This window comes from Haliotis rufescens, unplaced genomic scaffold (assembly GCF_023055435.1).
Source record: "Haliotis rufescens isolate VD_foot unplaced genomic scaffold, xgHalRufe1.0.p SCAF_3, whole genome shotgun sequence".
NCBI lineage: Eukaryota > Metazoa > Mollusca > Gastropoda > Lepetellida > Haliotidae > Haliotis > Haliotis rufescens.
Window position 1 is genome coordinate 41,994,187 of NW_025964001.1, and position 21,459 is coordinate 42,015,645.

Below are 21,459 nucleotides of genomic sequence, written 5' to 3' on the forward strand. Positions count from 1 at the left end.
CTGTCATGAAGGGTAGGGTCCAGCAGCCATTTATGGTAGGGTCCAGCAGCCATTCATGGTAGGGTCCAGCAGCCATTCATGGTAGGGTCCAGCAGCCATTTATGGTAGGGTCCAGCAGCCATTCATGGTAGGGTCCAGCAGCCCTGAGTAGTAGGGTCCAGCAGCCATGAAGGGTAGGGTCCAGCAGTTATGAAGGGTAGGGTCCAGCAGTTATGAAGGGTAGGGTCCAGCAGCTATGAAGGGTAGTGTCCAGCAGCCCTGAGTAGTAGGTCCAGCAGCCATGAAGGGTAGGGTCCAGCAGCCCTGAGTAGTAGGGTCCAGCAGCCCTGAGTAGTAGGGTCCAGCAGTCATGAAGGATAGGGTCCAGCAGTCATGAAGGATAGGGTCCAGCAGTCATGAAGGGTAGGGTCCAGCAGCCATGAGGGGTAGGGTCCAGCAGCCATTAAGGGTAGGGTCCAGCAGCCATGAAGGCTAGGGTCCGGCTGTCATGAAGGGTAGGGTCCAGCAGCCATTCATGGTAGGGTCCAGCAGCCATTCATGGTAGGGTCCAGCAGCCATTTATGGTAGGGTCCAGCAGCCATTTATGGTAGGGTCCAGCAGCCATTCATGGTAGGGTCCAGCAGCCCTGAGTAGTAGGGTCCAGCAGCCATGAAGGGTAGGGTCCAGCAGTTATGAAGGGTAGGGTCCAGCAGTTATGAAGGGTAGGGTCCAGCAGCTATGAAGGGTAGTGTCCAGCAGCCCTGAGTAGTAGGTCCAGCAGCCATGAAGGGTAGGGTCCAGCAGCCCTGAGTAGTAGGGTCCAGCAGTCATGAAGGGTAGGGTCCAGCAGCCATGAGGGGTAGGGTCCAGCAGCCATTAAGGGTAGGGTCCAGCAGCCATGAAGGGTAGGGTCCAGCAGTCATGAAGGGTAGGGTCCAGCAGCCATGAAGGGTAGGGTCCAGCAGCCATGAAGGATAGGGTTCAGCAACCAGTTAAGTAGATAGACAAACAAGAATCAAAGATGCAAGTGATTTTCTTGCTGGATTCTTTTTCCAATACTTGCTATGTTGGTACCTGTGTTCATATAGTCTAGTAACGGATGGTGTCATTGATGTTGTTTCAGGCAGTGGAGGAGCTGGACCGGATCCATGTTCAGATGGAGTCATTGGTAGGTAACACCTTACTTTACGTTATGGATAGAACAATCAGTGGCAGTATATCAGAGTTACACATCTAGGTACTATAACAGTTCCATGTAGAGAAATAATGAAACAGCATGACTCACTGCGGTGATATGACAGTGTTACATAAAGAAATGATGGTATACATTTTGAAACATGAACAATGTCACAGTGATACACATAGAGATGGTGAAAGCAGTGATAACACAGAGGTGATCTGAAATTGTCACATCTCTCTTTCAGTTGTCTCGGAGGAAAAACTTTGAAGATGACATTGAAGACCAGCTGAAGGAGGACCATGAGAAGCTGCTGCTGGAGCAGGTGAGTTTGAGGGGGAGGGATCAGTGTTCACAGGGGTAGGGGGGTGGGGGGTCACTGTTCACAGGGGGGCATCACTGTTCACAGGGAAGGATCACTGTTTACAGGGAGGGATCACTGTTTATAGGGGGGAATCACTGTTCACAGGGAGGGATCACTGTTCACAGGGAGGGATCATTGTTCACAGGGGGGCATCACTGTTCACAGGGAAGGATCACTGTTCACAGGGGGGTCGCCGTTTCACGGGGAGGGATCACTGTTCACAGGGGAGGGGCAGTCAGGTGACATGTGCCATGTGATGTGAGCTTTTTGTCATCTGTGGAGATTTCGGCAGCAAAATAGTTCCCGATGTTTGGCCAAAACGTTTGGATGATTACAAGATGTGATCTGTCTGATTGCTGGGCCCAGATGTGGTTAACAACAGAAATGCTGTGATATAGTTAATATTATTGACTGTGATATACAACATTCACTCAGTCTTTTTCATTCACACTTTATAGGAAGAAAAAGAACGCAAGGAGGAAGAGGCCAAAGCAGCCAAGGGAGATAAGCGCAATGCTGCCAAACAAAAAGATAATGGTTCGAGTAAAATACCGGGTCCCAAGGGTAAAGGTGAGTATGCATGGCGGGTGATGCTTGGCATACTACTGTATCTCTGCTTACTGTGACAAAATGTCCTGCCTAGCTATTCCCGATTTCTGCATCACATGTGGTGAGCATGTGGTCGCCATCATCTGCATCGAGGACGCATGTTCCTTCTATCTATTCAGTAGAGATGATGAAAAGCCTTGCATGAGTTTAAGTTCAGACAATAGGATCTTTTTTCTGGAGACTTTTCATTGTGTCTCAGCATTACAGTGTTGTTGATTGTTTCCTTTGCCTTCATGTAGCATCCATATCATTGCTGAGATCTAAGGATAGGTTCAATCCAGATGCCGTCACTCATGGTATTCAGTGTGCGAAATAGCCACCTGCCCGCTAGCACGTTTCTAGAAATATTTCGATTAGGCTATAGATTCTGAAATGTCCCTCCCTTGTGATTGCTTTATGCACACCTCTTAGTTGATCAAAATAAAAAAATATCTGTAACGAAACGAGATTGCAAGATCAGAGTTGCCCCCTTTCATAAATTTTGACTCGTGATTTTCAATTTTGGTTTACTTTATTTATACCTTCGCAGAATCACATTTCTGGAAAAATCAACTTTCTCATATTTAAACTAGTGAAATTTGAACTGAAAAACTGGCTGGAAACTTTCAAGGCCAGCTGGCCCTCCTGGCCAGGTATATTGTGAGACTATTTCACACACTGATGGTAGTGGCTACATCTCTGCTCTAACCAAACATTTGTTTTGCACGTGACCCAGGTGGTAAAACAGCAAAAGATGTCAAAGAAATCAAACGAACACCAAGTACCTCATCTTCTTCCAATACTTCCATGAATGCTTCTAAAGGTGAGCTAGGTCCATGTCTGTATCTCGGTAGTCCATGTAGGACCCTCCCACCCTCCCAACCTCACAGCCTCACCCCTGCCTCCCCATCCACAACTGATGAAGGAAGGTTTGATGGGCTAGCAGCCATCTTAGTCTTGATGTAATTAGGGTAACCAGATATTCTCTGATTGTAAAATAGTAGAGTATTTAAGTCTGTGTGATTATTCAGATTAACTAGCATTGACACTTTAGGCCAAATTTAGATCTCTTGACTCCTCAAAGTCATCTACAAAACCTGGTTTTAAAAAGCTTTTTTATTGTGTTCCCCATCAGGCCTTTCTGTAAATGTCCTGTAATAGTTCGTTCACTAGTGCTGTCTTCACCTCTTACACCTCTAGGGTCAGCCTCTCACTCCATAGTTCAACAGCAGTTCTACCTCTCTCTATGTGCTGATTTAGTGAAGGATTAAAGAGAACCTCTAATTCACCCAAATCACCTCGTCTCCTTCAATATCAATCCAATCCAATGCCAAGCCTCATTAAGCCAAACCCCACCCTGCCACCCTCATTCCAGATGGAAATCCCCCTTCTACCCCATTCCGAACGTAAATATCACCCTGCCACCACAATTCAGAGCCAAAAATCTACAGTGCCACCCTCATTCAGGACCCAAAGCCCACACTTCTTCCAACATTCCAGACCCAAATACCTCCCAGCCATCCTCATTCTGGACCTGAAGCCCAACCTTCCTCACCCATTCAAGACCCATACCCCAACCTGCCATCTGATTCTGTACCCAATCCCCCCGCCTCCATCAATGTCAGACCCGTGAAGATCCGGGGTAGAATAGGTCTTCAGCAACCCATGCTTGCCTTAAAAGGCGACTATGTTTGTCATAAAAGGCGACTAAAGGCATAGGGTGGTCAGGCTCGCTGACTTGGTTAATGCATGTCATCGATCCCAATTGCGTGGATCGATGCTCATGATATCAATCACTGGATTGTCTGGTCCAGACTCGATTATTTACAGACCGCCGTCATATAGCTGGAATATTGCAGAGTGCGGCGTTAAACAACAAACCAACCAACCAACCATCAATGTCACATGTCTCCAGTCCAAACCCCACCCTGTTACTGCCTGTATACCATCACCCCGTCCCCTTCCCTGTCCCCACTTCCCAACCCTGACCCCTCTCACTAATAACCAATCACAAACCACCCCAACAATGTTAACATCCCCATGTACATCCACTCACAAGGACTTCCTCATCTCGGCTGTCACTAACACATGTCTGTCACCCTGTTGATAACTGTGATAACAACATGGGTTCTCCTGTCTCAGTAATTCCCAGACAGCATGCGTGACATTCACAGTAACTTTGCAGTGGATACTTTAACTGGCTGACTTGTTCAAGGAAATTACAACAGTTAAGGACTGGTCATGTATTATGGGGAGGGTGGGCTGGTTCAGATCAAGGCGGGGATGTAAAAAATGAAATGCCAAAAACATGAGGAGGGGATGTCAGTAAAGTATGATAGAGCCCTTGACCAATCCCAATGACCAGTCCCCACTAAAATAAATGACCAGTCCTTAACTGGTTTGCAGTGACACATAAAAAAATTCTTTATCACAGTCAATCCAGCATATCTACTATCTCCAGTATGACAACATGTAGTTACGAGAAAGTGAAAGTTGGATGCGTGTTATTTCTGTCCTACAGTGCCAGGTACGGGCTTCCTATACCCGCCCCATTTGCATTCAGAAGGTAACTGCGCTCCCCGTGTGCGCCATCTTGCCTCTCTCTCCCTCCCTGTAGATCTCTGCAGACAGTAGTAGACCAGTGCCAGGCACTGGAGGTTGTCAGCTATCTGTCTCTGTCTGTTAGTCCTACTCTGCGTGGCGCCATCAGTACAGCATCATGCACTGCTTCAGATTTGGCCTGTCAGAATTAACCTGCATTTCAAAATTGCCTTTCCCTGTTTGTATAAACTCCGTTACACACAGGATACAGTAAGTTACAAAATCATGTATATTACTCCAAAGAAGTTAAAGAACACCCAATTTTTTCAGAATCCTCTTGTCAGGAAATGACAAGTTCCAAAGTTGTGGTCCAATCGCAATACTTCACATGGCTTTATACTGCTTAGATACATTGTTGCAATAAAGAGAAGTTTGAGTTGGCATCGCTAAGGTAGACACATCTGAGTGCCAGGTGATGTTAACTGCCTTTTACTCAACTCGCCATGATACCGTTATCAATCTTGTGGTAATAGTAGGAGAGGTTTTGTTTAGTTAAGTTATTATGTAAAACATTGAGAAATCAGGTAAGTTGATTTTGTGAGATGGAAAGTTTGCAGGGCCATTAAGCCAGCATCCACACATGCACACACACAAGCATGCACAGAAGCACGCACACAAGCACGCACACAAGCACGCACGCACGCACACACATGCACGCACACACATGCACACAAAACAATGCACACAAGCACGCACACACACACGCACACACACATGCACACTTACACCCATTCTTAAAGATTTTTATCCGTCTTCAAACTTTTCAAACTGGTCCCCAATCATAACAAAATTGAGAAATTATTTATAAGGTGCCTGCTACAGAGTATTCACCTGATAACCAGTATCTGAAATTTGCCAAGATTCCATGTGTGATCTTCTTCCATGTAGTACAAGTGTATAGTGATGCTGGCGATATCTGTCGGTGTATTACATGCCACTATAGGCTGCCCATCAGCCAACAAAGCTGGCTGAGCATGTAGAAGGGGAGGTAACTCTCACCTACAGCTCCTAATCCTACTGGTTGTTTCAGTTGTGTATCAGTTTGCCTACTAACAATAATTTGCTTTTCTTTCGCAGCAAGTAGATACAGCATGATGTCTGTTTGAAGCATGTTAGTACCTTGAGTTGTGATCGATGTAGAGGTAGTAGTGTGTGGTAGTAGTGTGTTGTGGCAGTACTGTAGAGGAAGTACGCACAGCTCAGAGGTGGTATGTCCTTGTAGAAGTAACACTGTCGGAGTGAACCTTCTAACAGCATGTCATACTCATGTGCTTCTCATTATCATGAATTTTGTCCATAGTAGACAAAGTATTTTTTATCTTGACTTGACTGTCTGAAATAAGAACAAATACAAATTAGGGCTGGGATGAGTCCAAATTTACTTCCCGGTTACCCACCCCCTATTACCCGACCCTACCCGGGTACCCGCTGTAGGTCTCAAGAGGTAGGTACAGACTGTCTGAGTGGGAAAAGTTTGACCGTAGCTCTGGTAAAATGTGTTTAGATACATGTATGAAACGATCTGGTGTATATATACACTGAGGTTGACTGAAGTTTTAGTTTTATTCAAACATATAAAAGTCAGAAGGAATGGGCGTAGTAGTCAGGAAGAACTGCAAACGTTAGTGACTTGTAGTTTAAACATAAGAGTTTTAGATAAACAATATATCACAGGACTAACCACGGATCCAGGTAGTCCTGTGGGTATCCGGGTCCAACTCAGTACACACCCTACCCGAGTACCCGAGTTACCCATCCCAGCCCTAATACTAATGTATGTGTTTTGTTTTGTGTGTGTTCCAAAAATCCTGTATTTGTGTTTCACGTTATTTCGACCCTACTGCTCTGAAGTTTACCTTACTTTCTTATAGAATATTTTAGAATATGTCCACAAAGACACGATAAATCAGGGGGCATTGATGTCCGAGTTCTCTAAAAGCGCTGCGATTTGCTGTGCAGAGTTGCATCCCTTGTGCACACCAGAAACCTGTGGTCATGGGTTTGAATCCTGGTTTGCCCTGATTTTGTTTCTAGGTCTGTCAGCACCGTGCTCGTGGGTTTCACCAAAGCAGTGTACGTCTGTGACCTCATCACTTTGGGTTTTCATCCCACATTAAGCTGACAGGCCGTGATATAACTGGAATATTGTTCAAAGCAGTGTTAAACCCAACTCGAAAGATAATTTGACCCGTGAAGATTATAGGGTAGAATAGGTCTTCAGCAACCCATGCTTGCCATAAAAGGTGACTATGCTTGTCGTAAAAGGCGACTATCGGGATAGGGTGGTCAGGCTTGCTGACTTGGTTGATACATGTCATCATATTCCAATTGCGTGGATCGATGCTCGTGATATCAATTACTGGATTGTCTGGTCCAGACTCGATTATTTACAGACTGCCGTCATATAGCTGGAATATTGCTTAGTGCAGCATTACACAACAAACAAACAACACAAGATAATTCTGATGTAAATGGTAATACCTATATAAAGGTTTTTGTTGAAATGAGTCATATGTTACAACCTGTCACACAGTTTCCAACTTAGTTCGCTGTGAGCAAGCAGCTACAGCTCCCTGTGGCCAGGTCCATGTGTGTGTGCTGTTAATCACTGATCCAGGAGCTGAGTCAAGCCACCCTGCTGTATACTGCGGAGTGTTGATTGTCTTTGTGTTGATTGTTTCAAGATGTCAAGGGTCGTGTCTCCACTGTGAGGAACTCACATCTGGTCAAATCTAAATCTACTACTTCCATTCCATCACTGTCACAAATCCCTCGTCGAGGTAAGCTGAGGTCGCCTCTTTTTGCATGCTTTGTCCGACAAATGTGATCAATCCACTCTTTTGGATTCTTTGCTGCATGACATGCTTGAAATGGCTGCCAGTTCTCAAACAGACCCTCTGAGGCAACAGATCGTTACTAACATATCTTGGTGCATGATCTGCATGAAGTGGCAATAGCCTTCTGATCGGACTAACTGCTGTGTACTAGCCTTCTGATGGAGCTCTGAGGGTCTCTACAAGCCTTCTGATGGATCTCTACCAGCAATCTGATTGAACTCTACAAGCTGTCTGAGAAAGGTGAATGATCTCTACAAGCCACATGAGCGATCTCTACAAGCCTTCTGATGGATCTCTACCAGCAATCTGACTGAAGTCTATAGGCCGCCTGATGAAGCTGATTGATCTCTTCAAGGCATCTTATTGATCTCTACAAGGCATCTGATTGATCACCACCAGCCTTCTGATTGATCTCAATAAGCCTTTTGATGGATCTCCACAAGCCACGTGAACGATCTCTGCAAGCCTTCTGATTGATCTCTACCAGCAATCTGGTGAAACTAATGGATTTCTCCAAGCCTTCTGATGGATCTCTACAAGCCTTTTAATGAAACTGATTGATCTCTAAAGGGCATCTGATTGAACACTACAAGCCATCTGATGAAAGTGATAAATCTCTCCAAGCCATCTAATTGATCTCTACAAGTCATCTGATTAATCTCTACAAGCCATCTGATTTATCTCTACAAGTCTTGTGGTGAATCTCTGAAGAAACTTGAACCAGCTGCATGACAGAGCCCTACAGGCCTTTCTACATGAACTGGAATGTGAATGACAAAGGACATGTTAAGATACTCAACCCATACTCCAGATCCCAAAAGGCACTGCTCTTAACAACTCAGCATCTATGACTGAGCAGCTTGTAATGCTTGTTGATACATGTGTTCCAACTTGATGGATCCTTCTATCTGATACTTTTAGCATGTTCTCAGAACTGTCACGTCCATCTTTTCCCTTGTCTTGTGTTCCCTAACCTGCTTTTGTTCTGTAGCTTATGGAATCAAATCTTTGAATGGCTCATGGAATGTTCAACTGGAAATTATCAGTGTATGTACATTAATGCTTCAAGGGAAAATTCTTTGCTGGGATCTTCCTGCATGTGTATAAGGAAGGAGTTTGGACTACAGTGCATCTTGCTGCATCAGGGCTCCAGGATGATTGTATGAGGATCTTCGGTACAGGATCTTAGGTGTCAGTGTTTGGTTATTGCTTGAGTCTTGCTGTTGGTGGATTCCTTTCAGTGAATATGATCTGCATGGGATAGTAAACTATTGCTGCATGCTTTCTCTGAATGGATAACGTTCATTAATGGTTTCTTCTTGAAATGATTTTCTCACATGTAAATTATTTTCGAGAATTTAGAAGATAAAATTGCACTCTTTGAGTACTGTTTTAGATATACAATGTGGTATCCAGGGCGAGATGATAATGTTATCTTGATCATATAGATTTACAGCCAAGTCGCATTCCACTGAAGCCCAAAAACGATGGGCTCCCTGTCGGCAGCAGCATGAATCGTGTAGCCCCAAGCGGCGGCAGTGGCAGCGGCAGCAGCGTAGGTGTTGGTGGCATCAGCAAGGGTGAGGAGCTCAGATGCCTCCAAGGCAGGGTCTCTGCATGATTTACATAAGTCAGACACACCAAGATGCATTACTACCTGGGAAACATTGGTGGAAATCTCAGCATGTCGTCATGCACACTAACAACACTTTATCAACAGCCTTTTGGGCTGAGTTTGTTTCTCATATGAGGAATCATACAGAATCCATAAGTAAAACACTGTTTCCTGCCCTCCAGAGGTGAAACGTTTTCAGCATGAACTCACTCTACAGAAAAAAGTCAGACAGAAACTGATTGTCAGAAAATTGATTAAAATAATACATGTTCTTTTATTATTGCATGGATTTCTTGATTGCCTCACAATGATATATATGTAACCTAGCACTTTGTTGTTGCTAGATTCTAAACTGGGCGGGTCGCCCAAGAAGGAGTTAGTGTGTAAAATCCCGGTGTATTGCTCAGTGCAGTCAGGTCAGTGGTCACATGGTTCCCTAGCTCCGTGTAGTCATGTGTGATCTGTGGCTCCGATTTTATTTACCATTGCTTGCTGTATGTTCTGTTGATTGCTACGCCTCATTCAGTTACCTCCCTTGCCTGTGTTTCTGTGGCTGATCATATGTTCTTCTTGGCGTCGAGTCTTCAACTATCGAAGTACTTCTTTATTGCCTGGTTGTATTTTCAGTACTCCACACATCTTCATAGACACATCTTTATAGAGAATATGTGTCTTCTGTGTCATTCTGTTAGTGTTTTATTCTGAAATCTTTGAAATCATTCAGTGTGGAACTTGCAAACATACTTTCATATTATTATGTTCCTCTCTGTAACCCAGGCTTGTCTAAGACTACAATGATGCCATATTCTGTTTTGCCTCCCTTGTCTTCTGTCTTGGAACAGTGCTGAGGTTTACAAAGAATGTTGTTTTCTACCTGCCCTCAAGCTGCAGTTATTGTGTCTGCTGAACTGATTCTGTTGTTTTTCAATTTTTCAATTTTGTGGTTCTGCATGGTCTTTGGTGGAATTTGACTGCCTCGTCCCCTAGTGAAGGTCCTCTAGGACTTGCCCAGAAGAAATAATGCAATGCACACACGTTTATGTATCCTTAAATTTACCAATTTGAGCATTATTGGAGGTGGAACACTGTCTAAACAAAGCTGAAGTGAGGAGTATATTGAACATATGAAGCAATACATTAAAGTAACAACTATTGAGTAATTTATATGTTTATTTGCTGAATCTTCATTCAGATTGGACAGCCTAGTGGTAGAGCGTCCGCCCGAAGAGCGGAAGGTCCGGATTTCAATCCCTGGCCGAATCATACCAAAAGATGGTACTTGTTGTTACCCTGTCTGGCACTCAGCATTTAGGGGCTAAAACAAGGACTGGTCGGCTCAGAGTCGGTATACTGTGTCTGAGTGGGGTATTCATGTTAAACTGTGGCATGGTATCTAGGTGGGCTAGCACTATAAATCGGCATCAGTCCGGACTAGTACAAGCAGCCACATTCGCACACACACACACACGTGCATGCACGTTGCTATATAAGTGCAATACTCTTGGATGCAATGTTAAACGCCATTTCACCTCACCTCATTCAGATTGTTAACCCTTTTGATCACATAAAATCAGTGTTGTTCATTTCAGTTATTTGCATACTGATTTGAACAGAAGTGAAATTTCTTTTGATGATTGGGGGTAGGGTGAAGTGAAGGCAATTGATGTCAAGATAAAACAGTTTTGACAGACACTGACAGACTGTGACAAGTCAACCTCTCTGGGAATGGCAATTATGACATGTCATCTGCTCCCACTACACAGGTGCATCCGCTTTTGATCTATTCCATCAATAGGCAGCCTACCATGACGATGTGACATTGTGTCTTGAGCAACATTATAGGCAAAGTCAATGATACACTGTCTTCTCTGCAATACTGAAGGCACAGACACTGTCTTATGCAACATTGTAGGCAGACAAAGATACAATCATACATGTGTCCTCAACAATACTGTAGGCAATCAATGACACTCCGTCCTCAACAACACTGTAGGCAATCAATGACACTCCGTCCTCGACAACACTAGGCAATCAATGACACTCCGTCCTCGACAACACTGTAGGCAAATCAATGACACTCCGTCCTCGACAACACTGTAGGCACAGTCAAGGATCAACTGATTGTGCCACTGACTCTTCTGGTTTTGACGCAAGCGGTAATGTCTACAAACCTTGTCACTTACACACACATTAATAAACTGAGCTCCATGCATTGGTGGACCCACAGAAGGATGCAGGGGTTAGCACCTCCTTTTTCAGACAATTATGTGTCAAACTGTGTCTGTCAATGTATATGTATTTTGTTTGTATTTTGAGTCTTGGTATTGTGAAGCACACATAGTATAAATAAGAGCCAATCTCATTAAAATCAGACCTTAGTTCTTGCTATCGCTAAACAAAGATCTGAGGACATCCCAGTAGGGGATTCAGAACGACCTTTCATCCGACCAATCAGAGCGTCGCTTACCAGATCATGAAAGTGACAGTCGGAGTGTGATTTCTAATCATGCATCTTCGAAAACTTTAACACGGGTATTCCGAACGATAGTTACGGGTTTAACAACTGAAAACCATACAAGAATTCCAGAATGTTCTTTTGTTCAGGTTTCAAATTTTTAATCGAGAATTTGTCAAAATATGTTTCGAAGCGTAGTCGCCAATTTGAAATTAAAGCCGTAAAGCACGAGAAAGCTGCCTTCTGATTGGTCATTCCAGTGGTCCGTCAAAGTTCGAGCAAGGTCGGCCTGATGTGACCCGCCTCAGATATTTGTTTAGCGGTAGCAAGGACTAAGATCTGATTTTAATGAGATTGAAATAAGAGCAGTTTTGAGCCCTAAATCGCTCTCTCTATGTCTCCCCACGAGACCGATGTACTATAGAACTTCCTACTGTACCAGTCAGATACTGCCATCTGTTCCCACGATAGCCTGCACCCTGTTGCTTCTCGTTGGATTTGCTAGGAAATATTATCTTAGTATTTTTGCTACATATAATTATTTTCATATTTTACCCTAGATGTGAACAATGGCTTTTATTGGTTTGAATTAATTACACTTTCAGAAACATTGGAAGAATTTTGTGTTTATCCTATGAATGTTAAATTCTTATTTTTGTTGTTTTAAGTTGTTAAAAATCCTATGAGATGTTTTATTACTTTAAAAATTAAATGATCTTGTATAACTTAATCTGTTAAGTCTTACATACTTACCACCTTTATATTTTCATTGGAATGTTTGAGAATTTTTTTGTGCAGAAAGTTATAGTACATCTTGATGATGTTTCAGCCACTGGTGGCAGCAGCAGCAGCAGTAGCAGCAAGATGACGAAGCCTGCAGCGACAGCAGTGAGGTCTGGGACACTAGCAGCTCCAAGCAGTGCAGGAGTCAGGTTAGTGCAGCGTCTGTTTAATGAGACTATGTGTTTTGAGGGTAACATGTTTTTGTTGTGGCATTTACAACACAGGGTACCTGTAACATGTAACATGGATTGTATGGCTGACTTGACTGGTTTTTGTTGCAGGAAGAGTTCCATGGGCAGTCTGCCAGTGTCCAGTGTGACAGCCAGGCGAGGATCACTGAACAGCGCCAGCAGCACCGCTAGTGGTCAGTAGCTAGCCATGTGTTCTGGCCCTCTCAGACCTGTACAGTGTTCTTGCCCTTTCTCAGCTCTGTTAAATGTTCTTGCCCTCTCTCAGCTCTTTACAATGTTCTGGCCCTCTCTCAGCTCTTTACAATATTCTGGCCCTCTCTCAGCCCTGTAAAGACAGTGTTATGGCCCTTGCTCAGCCATGTATAATGTTCTGTTCCTCTCTCAGCCCTGTCAAATATTCTGGCCCTCTCTCAACCCTGTAAAGACAATGTTCTGGCCCTCTCTCACCCCTGTACAATGTTCTGGCCCTCTCTCAACCCTGTAAAGACAATGTTCTGGCGCTCTCTCAGCCCTGTATAGACAATATTCTGGCCCTCTCTCAGCCCCATAAAGACAATATTCTGGCCCTCTCTCAGCCCTGTAAAGACAGTGTTCTGGCCCTCTCTCAGCCATGTATAATGTTCTGTTCCTCTCTCAGCCCTGTCAAATATTCTGGCCCTCTCTCAACCCTGTAAAGACAATGTTCTGGCCCTCTCTCACCCCTGTACAATGTTCTGGCCCTCTCTCAACCCTGTAAAGACAATGTTCTGGCCCTCTCTCAGCCCTGTAAAGACAATATCCTGGCCCTCTCCCAACCCTGTAAAGACAATGTTCTGGCCCTCTCTCAGCCCTGTACAATGTTCTGGCCCTCTCTCAGCCCCATAAAGACAATATTCTGGCCCTCTCTCAGCCCTGTACAATATTCTGGCCCTCTCTCAACCCTGTAAAGACAGTGTTCTGGCCCTCTCTCAGCCCTGTAAAGACAATATACTGGCCCTCTCTCAACCCTGTAAAGACAATGTTCTGGCCCTCTCTCAGCTCAGTACAATGTTCTGCCCCTCTCTCAACCCTGTAAAGACAATATTCTGGCCCTCTCTCAGTGCCGTAAAGACAATATTCTGGCCCTCTCTCAACCCTGTAAAGACAATGCTCTGGCCCTCTCTCAGCCCCGTTAAGACAATATACTGGCCCTCTCTCAACCCTGTAAAGACAGTGTTCTGGCCCTCTCTCAGCTCTGTACAATGTTCTGCCCCTCTCTCAACCCTGTAAAGACAATATTCTGGCCCTCTCTCAGCGCCGTAAAGACTATATTCTGGCCATCTCTCAACCCTGTACAATGTTCTGGCCCTCTCTCAGCCCCATAAAGACAATATTCAGGCCCTCTCTCAGCCCTGTAAAGACATTGTTCTGGCCCTCTCTCAACCCTGTAAAGACAATGTTCTGGCCCTCTCTCAGCCCTGTACAATGTTCTGGCCCTTTCTCTGCATATAATAGACAGAAACAGATGGATTTGAGTAATATTCAACTTGGAAACAAACTAAGAATATTCAATTTATGACACAATTCATTTTGCCTCATCGGAAATGTAATATTGTGATGCAGCTTGTTTCACTTGTCTGTCACACCCGTTTCAGACTCTAAACTCACCGTGAAGGCCCGCACAGGCTCAGGAACCAACGGTCTTGCAACAGGCAGCAAGAAGGCTTCCAAATGACCATGTGTGTCGACGTGTGCTTGTATATACACAGCCTGGAGAAATGTGTGATGTGTGGCACTGATGCATCTGTGTGCTGGCTGCTGTTTGTCTGCACGGAGCGTGATGCAGCACTTTGGCAGTCCCAATTCCGTCCACAAACCACGGAGCATCAGCAGATCATGTGACTTTGGGTTGGGCTCCCTAAATAACCCCCACCTTTCCGTGCTGTCTTTTGTCTGTGTAAATGTCTTTGTATCAAGTGCTATCGAGAATGGTGGCGGCGACGGTTAGGTGATATCGGAACATTCCAACCAGTACACATAGGTAGTAGCATGGACTTGTTCGCCCTTCCCTGTTTAAAGACAGAACAAGGGAGTTGTGATGCCGAGACGGGCTTCCGTTTGTAGCTGTAGACAAAGGTGGGACTTGTGCATCATCGTTGGAATACTCATGGACGGACATGTACTTCCTGTCAACAGGTCGCACTGTAAGGCCAGCATACCACTATCTAACATAGGTGTACATACGGCAATATGTTAATAACCCTCGGTGTGCAGCAGTGTCACAGTGTGCAAGGGGAGATAACTCTATGTGAATTCGGGGAGCTGCTACTTCTTTGTATGAAGGAGTGAGATATCGTCCCTGTTGAGGCCTGATCAGCTGACTGATAGATTCTGCTGCTGCTATGTTTGGAGGAGTGTGAGATATCATCCCTATATAGGTCTGATCAGCTGAGTGATGGATTCTGCTGCTGCTGCTGCTGCTGCTGCTGGTATCAACTGTGATAGTAGAGGAATAGTTCTCCTGATTTGACCAATACTAACATTATGCACTATGTACTGTTAGAGATGAGTGTTACAGCTGTATCAATGTCTGTATGTATATCATCCATATCAGCACGTCAGTATTCAACCTGTTCGTCATGGACACTGTGACTATATTCAGCTCTCTCGTTCCCCAGACACTCTCTTCTTGTATTACCGGACTTTGGCATTCATTTGTGTTCAAACTTGATTCTTTATTATCAACAGTTTATACTGAAAAGCAATGTGAATTGTGATTGGTTTGTTTGTATGTTGTGTGAAGGTCAAATGGAATGCAGTATATATCCACCAATGGAATATATATATCTATGTACACCAAGTTATATCACACGTTCATGGGACACCGATGGATAAATGCACAAATGTTGCTGTGTTTTCAGGTTTTGAGAAACCTTTTCTGTGAGAAGTCTGCACAGGCCAGATGTTATAGCATATGAAGTCCGTATCTCACAGCTGATAGAGAAAATGACATATCCATTAGTTTGTACAATTACATATACTACTCAAAAGAAGTTAAGGACCACCCGATTCTTTCATATTTCTATAGTTCATCTGTCATGCCAGAATAAATTTAAGGTCCTTAACTTCTTTTGAGTAGTATATATCACTGTCAAAGTTTTAACTGACCGGAGCCGACATGGACACACCCGATGGATCTGACTGTCTGAAGCGGGGCTGCTAGTGTCTGGTCTAGGGCACAGACAGGATATAAACTTACTGTGCGTTTAGTTTACAGGTTTCAAATTTGATTTGTCACCTATAAATTTGATTTGAAATATGTTGACATGATTTTAAATTAGAGTTTGTAACAACTGTTTTGGAAACACAGTAAGCTTATCTCCATTCTACCATGACAAAGGCAAACTGGTGACTTGGGTTACAGTATAGAATTCAGGGATCTATGATCATCACATCACATCAGGTCCAAGGTTTGTTTGGGCTAAGATTTATGTGATACATACTTTTTCAACAGTTTACTTGAAACATAGGAAACATAAAGATCATCAATTGCAAATGATTTACACACATGACTAAACTTGTTGATTCTTGAGGAAATGAAACAAACCTTGCACTATGCTTTTCGAAATCTATTTGTGGTATGACATCATGACATCTGTCAAACAATACACCAGTGTATTGTCACAATCTGAATGTCATGTCACTGTACACGATAGACTTGCACTGTGCCAAATCCCTTGACTTTCCCATCTTTAACAAGACAGTAAATGGTCATTTATTTTTCATTGCTAATAAATATTTTCATTCATACTAATATTAATCTAAGAACCAGAACACAGTATTTTGTTACAAAGGAAGGACCTAGGCGGCTTTGAGACAACTACTGGTGGTGTGGCAGAAGAAGTGATTTCAAATAAATACTTCATTTTGTGGTGATGTGTGTTTCATTATTGTTCATGGACCAATCACAATGCAGGATTGTAACTTGTCATGGTAGAATGTCCATATGTCCCTTTGTCCCTATCTGATATGCATTGGCATGTGTGTTTTACAGGGCAGATCATCTTATTTGGACATATCTCTGATAGATATCTATCAGTCCACTGACCAGTATAGACCAATATTGCAATCTAATGCTCAGGAATTTGAGCTGCAATAGCATGCTACTTTCTGTTCTTGAAGAAGCTAATCAGGTGGAGTGAAAAAGCATGCATAATTTCCCCCAAATCAGGATCGAATGTTGAAAGGGCAAGTTAACACAAGAAAGGGCTTTACATTTGAATTGGGTAACCTAATTCATATATGAACAGTGGTTGGCCAGTCGTCTAAGGCATTGCATTTTGCTGAGCAGAGTTGTGTCCCTTGGGCACACCAGAAACCTAGGATTGCGATTCGAATCCCGGTTCACTCAGATTTTGTTTCTAGGTTTGTCAGCATCATACATGTGCTCATGGGTTTCACCAATGTGGTCTACGTCTGAGATCTTGATCACTTCAGGCTTTCCTCTCACGATAACTGGGTCAGTGGGAATAGCCTAGTGGTGTAAGTGTTTGCTCGTCACACCGAAGACCCGTGTTTGATTCCCCCCATGGGTACAATATGTGAAGCCCATTTCTGGTATCCCCTGCCATGATATTGGAGGAATATTGCTAAAAGCGGCGTAAAACCATACTCACTCACTCACTCCCATGTTAACTGGAATGCTGTTCAAAGCGGCGTTAAACCCAACTCACTCACTCATATCTGAAGCTGAAACATAGACATACATCTTCAGGATCAAATTTTCTGGGACGTATTTTGTTATCGCACGGACTGTCACAAGGTCTGTCAGTTTGGTTTATCTCCCTTTAATCATGACATCATTAGCGTTTTACGAACTAGTTACATGTTTGACAGTATGTTTAAAGATAAACTGAATGATGGCCTGTTGGTGAAAAGAAACTATGTATTTAGCTGAACAAGTACAAATTCTTATGGATATACAACTTCATATTACAGTGGAGGTGATGTTTCAATGTGGATTCTAACACACTGATCACTTGCTTAAAAAAGGTGTTGATTATCAAACATAATTTAAAAGGAAATGACTTCTACACTTTTTTTCATTTTAGTAAAGAATATTTAACGTGAGGACTCAATTTTTCTCAGTTTGCTATTAGCAAATTTTATTATATTTATATTAGTCTAGCAGTTAATGTCTCTGTTTTAATATTAACATCCTGTCCGGATCTGAACTGGAAATACGTGCAAGCCCATGAAACAACGTCCCTCTATAAAACGTAAATTGTTAAAAGAAAGTCTTTTCTTCAACAATAAAAAATTGTTTTGGTTAAGTCCTTCTGTGCAAACTTGCCTTTTAAGCATTGACTGAAATGTTTGTGTTTTCATATTTGACTGTCATTCCACTGGTTAGAGTCCAAAGGTGATATTTTCTGCAGAGGCCAAGGGAAGGGAGAGCACTCTGAATCTGGGTGCCAACCAAGTGAGGACAAGAACCAGTGGACACGACAGATGACTTCTCCCGCTTGTTATATGTGCAGCGTGAGCAGCCCCGCATTGTTTACTTGACAATGGCTGTTTGTGTGTTTGTTTTTTGTGTACTGTTATGTTTTGAAATCCAAGCTTAATTATTTATTGTGCATTACGTCACAGTTACAATGTGTTGGTATTAAGCTGTTCTGTCTGTGGTACATAGTATTTATGGTTTTATTCAAAGTTTTATATATATGAAAATAAGTTATCAAATGGCAAGTTGTTACATAAAATAAAGCCAATTTGCTCAGGTATTCAGTACTGGTAAAAGAATGTTTGATACCCATGACTCCTCATTTATCAATAGTGTTTGACACCGATAACTCATCAGAATTGTTTGACACCGATAACTCATCAGAATTGTTTGGTGCCCATAGTCCGCAATATTGTTTGACATGATAGCTCTCATCAATATGTTATTACATCAAACAGTTGAACTAATACAGGCTGCACTAAATGTTCGGGTCTTAGTGTAATGGTAATATTATTACCATATTACTATTATGATAATTATAATAACCTAAGTCACAAGTTACTGTACGTCAGTAGGTCAGTGATCCACACCTGGGTCTAGGGTATGTGGAAGAGAGGGGCAAATGGAAAAGCCATGTAATTGGGAGAGGAGCAAGTGGGAAAGAGGCGAAAGTGGGAGAGAGGTGCAAGTGGGTATTCCCATCTGCCATCTTACCCTGTGAGTTGTGGTCATGTTTTGTTCTCAATAAAATACAGGTCACATGAAGACAAATTTAATGTATAATAACTTTACAACAACAAAAAAACATCTAATGCAAATCTTTCACACCAGAGGTTTTCGAATAGTGCATTGTTTGTGTCAAGTTTTGTTGGACAAGACATGAACAGGTCACTTTTATGTATGCTTCATTCATGTATGCTGAAATTTTGTCCCTTTCTTGCTAGTAAGCTGAGAAGCCAGGAGGCTGGGTGATGTGTCAGTCTCAATATTTAGTGTGGTTTGTTTTTAAACCATATATTCAACACTCTAGTGATGAACATTTAGAAATTATTTAGTGTCGAAAATAAGGTCAAAATGTTGGCACTGCTGACTTAACGATGACTTGAGAGATTACATTTCATTTGTTAAAAAAATTTAAACTGTTACAGCAGATGAGTCAGACCTGCATAAATGGCAGCATATGAATACAGAGTTTGGGCTTGTATGGAAGGCAGCATGGACCTGTCGGAGGATATGTTTGGAATGTATTTCAAATAGATGTCGATTTCCTCAGTCATTTAGTTAATACATTTTGCATCAATCATGTACAACCACCCCTTGATTTCACTTGTACCAGTACCAACTCATCAATGACATGTTTGTATATAAATATGAAGGAAGATGTTGCTTATTATGACTGTAAGTATTAGAATAAGTTCAAACTTAATTTGCTTATTTCCTTTGTGAAATATTTCTCTCAACATATTTATTTTGTATGACTTAGGTACATATCCAAATTAATTATCTGGAACCAAATTCCTTCAAGTTATGGATTGCCAAAGAAAGGGTCATGAATCTTTAGATGACTGGTATGGTCAGAATATTTAATATGTGCACACACCTCTACATTGTACTGGATGTAACCCGACTGTAGTGATTGATTCAGTGTGTGGTGTGGTCACTTGAGATGTCTCTTGAATACACCAGTTATAATATGTATGTGTCTGGTCTGATTGTTGTTTTTACGGAGATCAACTTTTACCATTTTCTCATAAATGTATTTGTTACAGGGACTTCTAAGAAATCATGTTTGTCAGAAAATCTTGTTCTTACTATTAACTAAATATATCCTTCATGTACAAGCAATGTAGATATTTACCATGTCAACTAAGTATTATGTCAGGCCTTGGCTGGTCGATATTGGGAGTTATACCACTTTGATCAGTCTGGTTGATAAATAGTTATGATCACTGTTCATATTTAGATTGTTAGGGAGTGTTGGCAGATGAGGTTTGTATGTCTGAGGGCACTTGACACAGTATTACTGTTGCCTGTTTATAATGTGCATATCACTATTTCAGCATATGTCTTCTGTGATTACGACTCAAGCTATGTTTTGTGAAAGCAAATATGGTTTTCCGTGCATCAACTTGAGTTTAATGATTAAATTTCAGCTTTAGGACATTCAGTCTGTAGGATGCATGATAATTAAGGTCCATTTTCCTGATATGTCACCGTTTTGGTTTTGTTTAAAAAATGTTTGGTAACTCAAAATGTTCGTCACCTCAGTTGTCCAGAGATTGTATAGCAGAACCAGGACAGGTGCTCTGTAACATTGCAACACCTGTCCTCACAGTTCTGTTTCTGGTTGAATGTAGCACACTGAAATAGCAGTATTTTTACAGTGTCCTGTACATAATGTTCCTTTCTTATAGAAATAAACACAGGGTTCACTTACCCACCTAACCATATTGTTTTATTGTGACTGGTGTGTGGTCGGGGAGGAATTCTCACTTGCACAACATGGGCCGTGGTAAAAATCTTGTCATCTCGTATCTCGTAAGAGGTTCTACTTTCAAGTGAAACCTGCGGAAACCTGCTTGGACGTCAGATATACAATTTCATGCTCTGTTGTCACTTAAACTTGCAATACACTCCATTTCTATCATGTTTTCTGCCAATAATGTTTTCTGCCACATACTTTGAGTTTTATAGTAACAACTCTTAAGTTTGTAACATACAAGACTACACATCATTATTTCAAAATAAAAGAGAAAGAAGTAATTTTCTGCGGTCATGTGGCACTCAAATCAGCTGTCTCAATCTGAGCTGGTTATTGTGATTTGAAACTTCTGATTGACCAAACATAATCAAGTATTTTCCACAGTACCCATGAGCCAGATGACTCCTGGTTTCAAAGATGCAAAGGGACACTGCATTTTAACCATACCAAGACCTGTTTGATTTCCCCAATACTAAATTTATGAAGTGCATTCTTCCCTTCTTTGATATTATTGACATAAAACTCCAATTAATTGGTTGACTGGACTTTACTGGAATGAGTTCTACTTCATTTGCATACTACTGTAGTCTTCAGCCTTGAGAATATCAGTGTCTGTACCCTTCTACCAAAAGTGATTGAGCGGGCAGGTCTCAAATCAACATGCATCAGGTTCAAACAGCTGATCTATTATTGTTCACATTCAACACTGTATAACTTCCACCCATAGGTCTTAGAAACTAGGGCTGGGACGAGTCTAAATTTACTACCCTGTGGTACCTGGACAAAATGTATTTAGATACACATATAAATCGATCTGGTCCTGCATACACTGACATTGACTGAAGTTTTATCTCTATTCGAACATATAAAAGTCTGGGTGCATAGTCAGAAAGAAATGCGAACATTAGTGACTTGTAGTGTAA

General features: G+C 42.3%; 1 protein-coding gene across 9 annotated transcripts in view; it reads left to right on the forward strand.

Annotated features, from left to right (window-relative positions):
- Positions 1–20,500, forward strand: part of LOC124123075 (serine/threonine-protein phosphatase 4 regulatory subunit 4-like) — a 113,131-nt gene extending 92,631 nt beyond the window's left edge. For 4 of the 9 annotated variants that reach the window (XM_046486376.2, XM_046486370.2, XM_046486340.2 and 1 more), the window contains 10 exons: positions 1,103–1,147; positions 1,404–1,481; positions 1,979–2,090; positions 2,845–2,931; positions 7,394–7,489; positions 8,995–9,126; positions 9,506–9,577; positions 12,446–12,548; positions 12,681–12,763; positions 14,204–20,500. In XM_046486376.2, coding sequence (XP_046342332.2) covers positions 1,103–1,147; positions 1,404–1,481; positions 1,979–2,090; positions 2,845–2,931; positions 7,394–7,489; positions 8,995–9,126; positions 9,506–9,577; positions 12,446–12,548; positions 12,681–12,763; positions 14,204–14,283 — 888 coding nt within the window. In that variant the 3' untranslated portion in view covers positions 14,284–20,500. Of the gene's footprint in view, positions 1–1,102; positions 1,148–1,403; positions 1,482–1,978; positions 2,091–2,844; positions 2,932–4,629; positions 4,675–7,393; positions 7,490–8,994; positions 9,127–9,505; positions 9,578–12,445; positions 12,549–12,680; positions 12,764–14,203 lie in introns of all 9 variants that reach the window. The other 5 variants (XM_046486346.2, XM_046486354.2, XM_046486386.2 and 2 more) reach the window with 5 other exon arrangements.
- Positions 20,501–21,459: the final 959 nt, after the last annotated feature.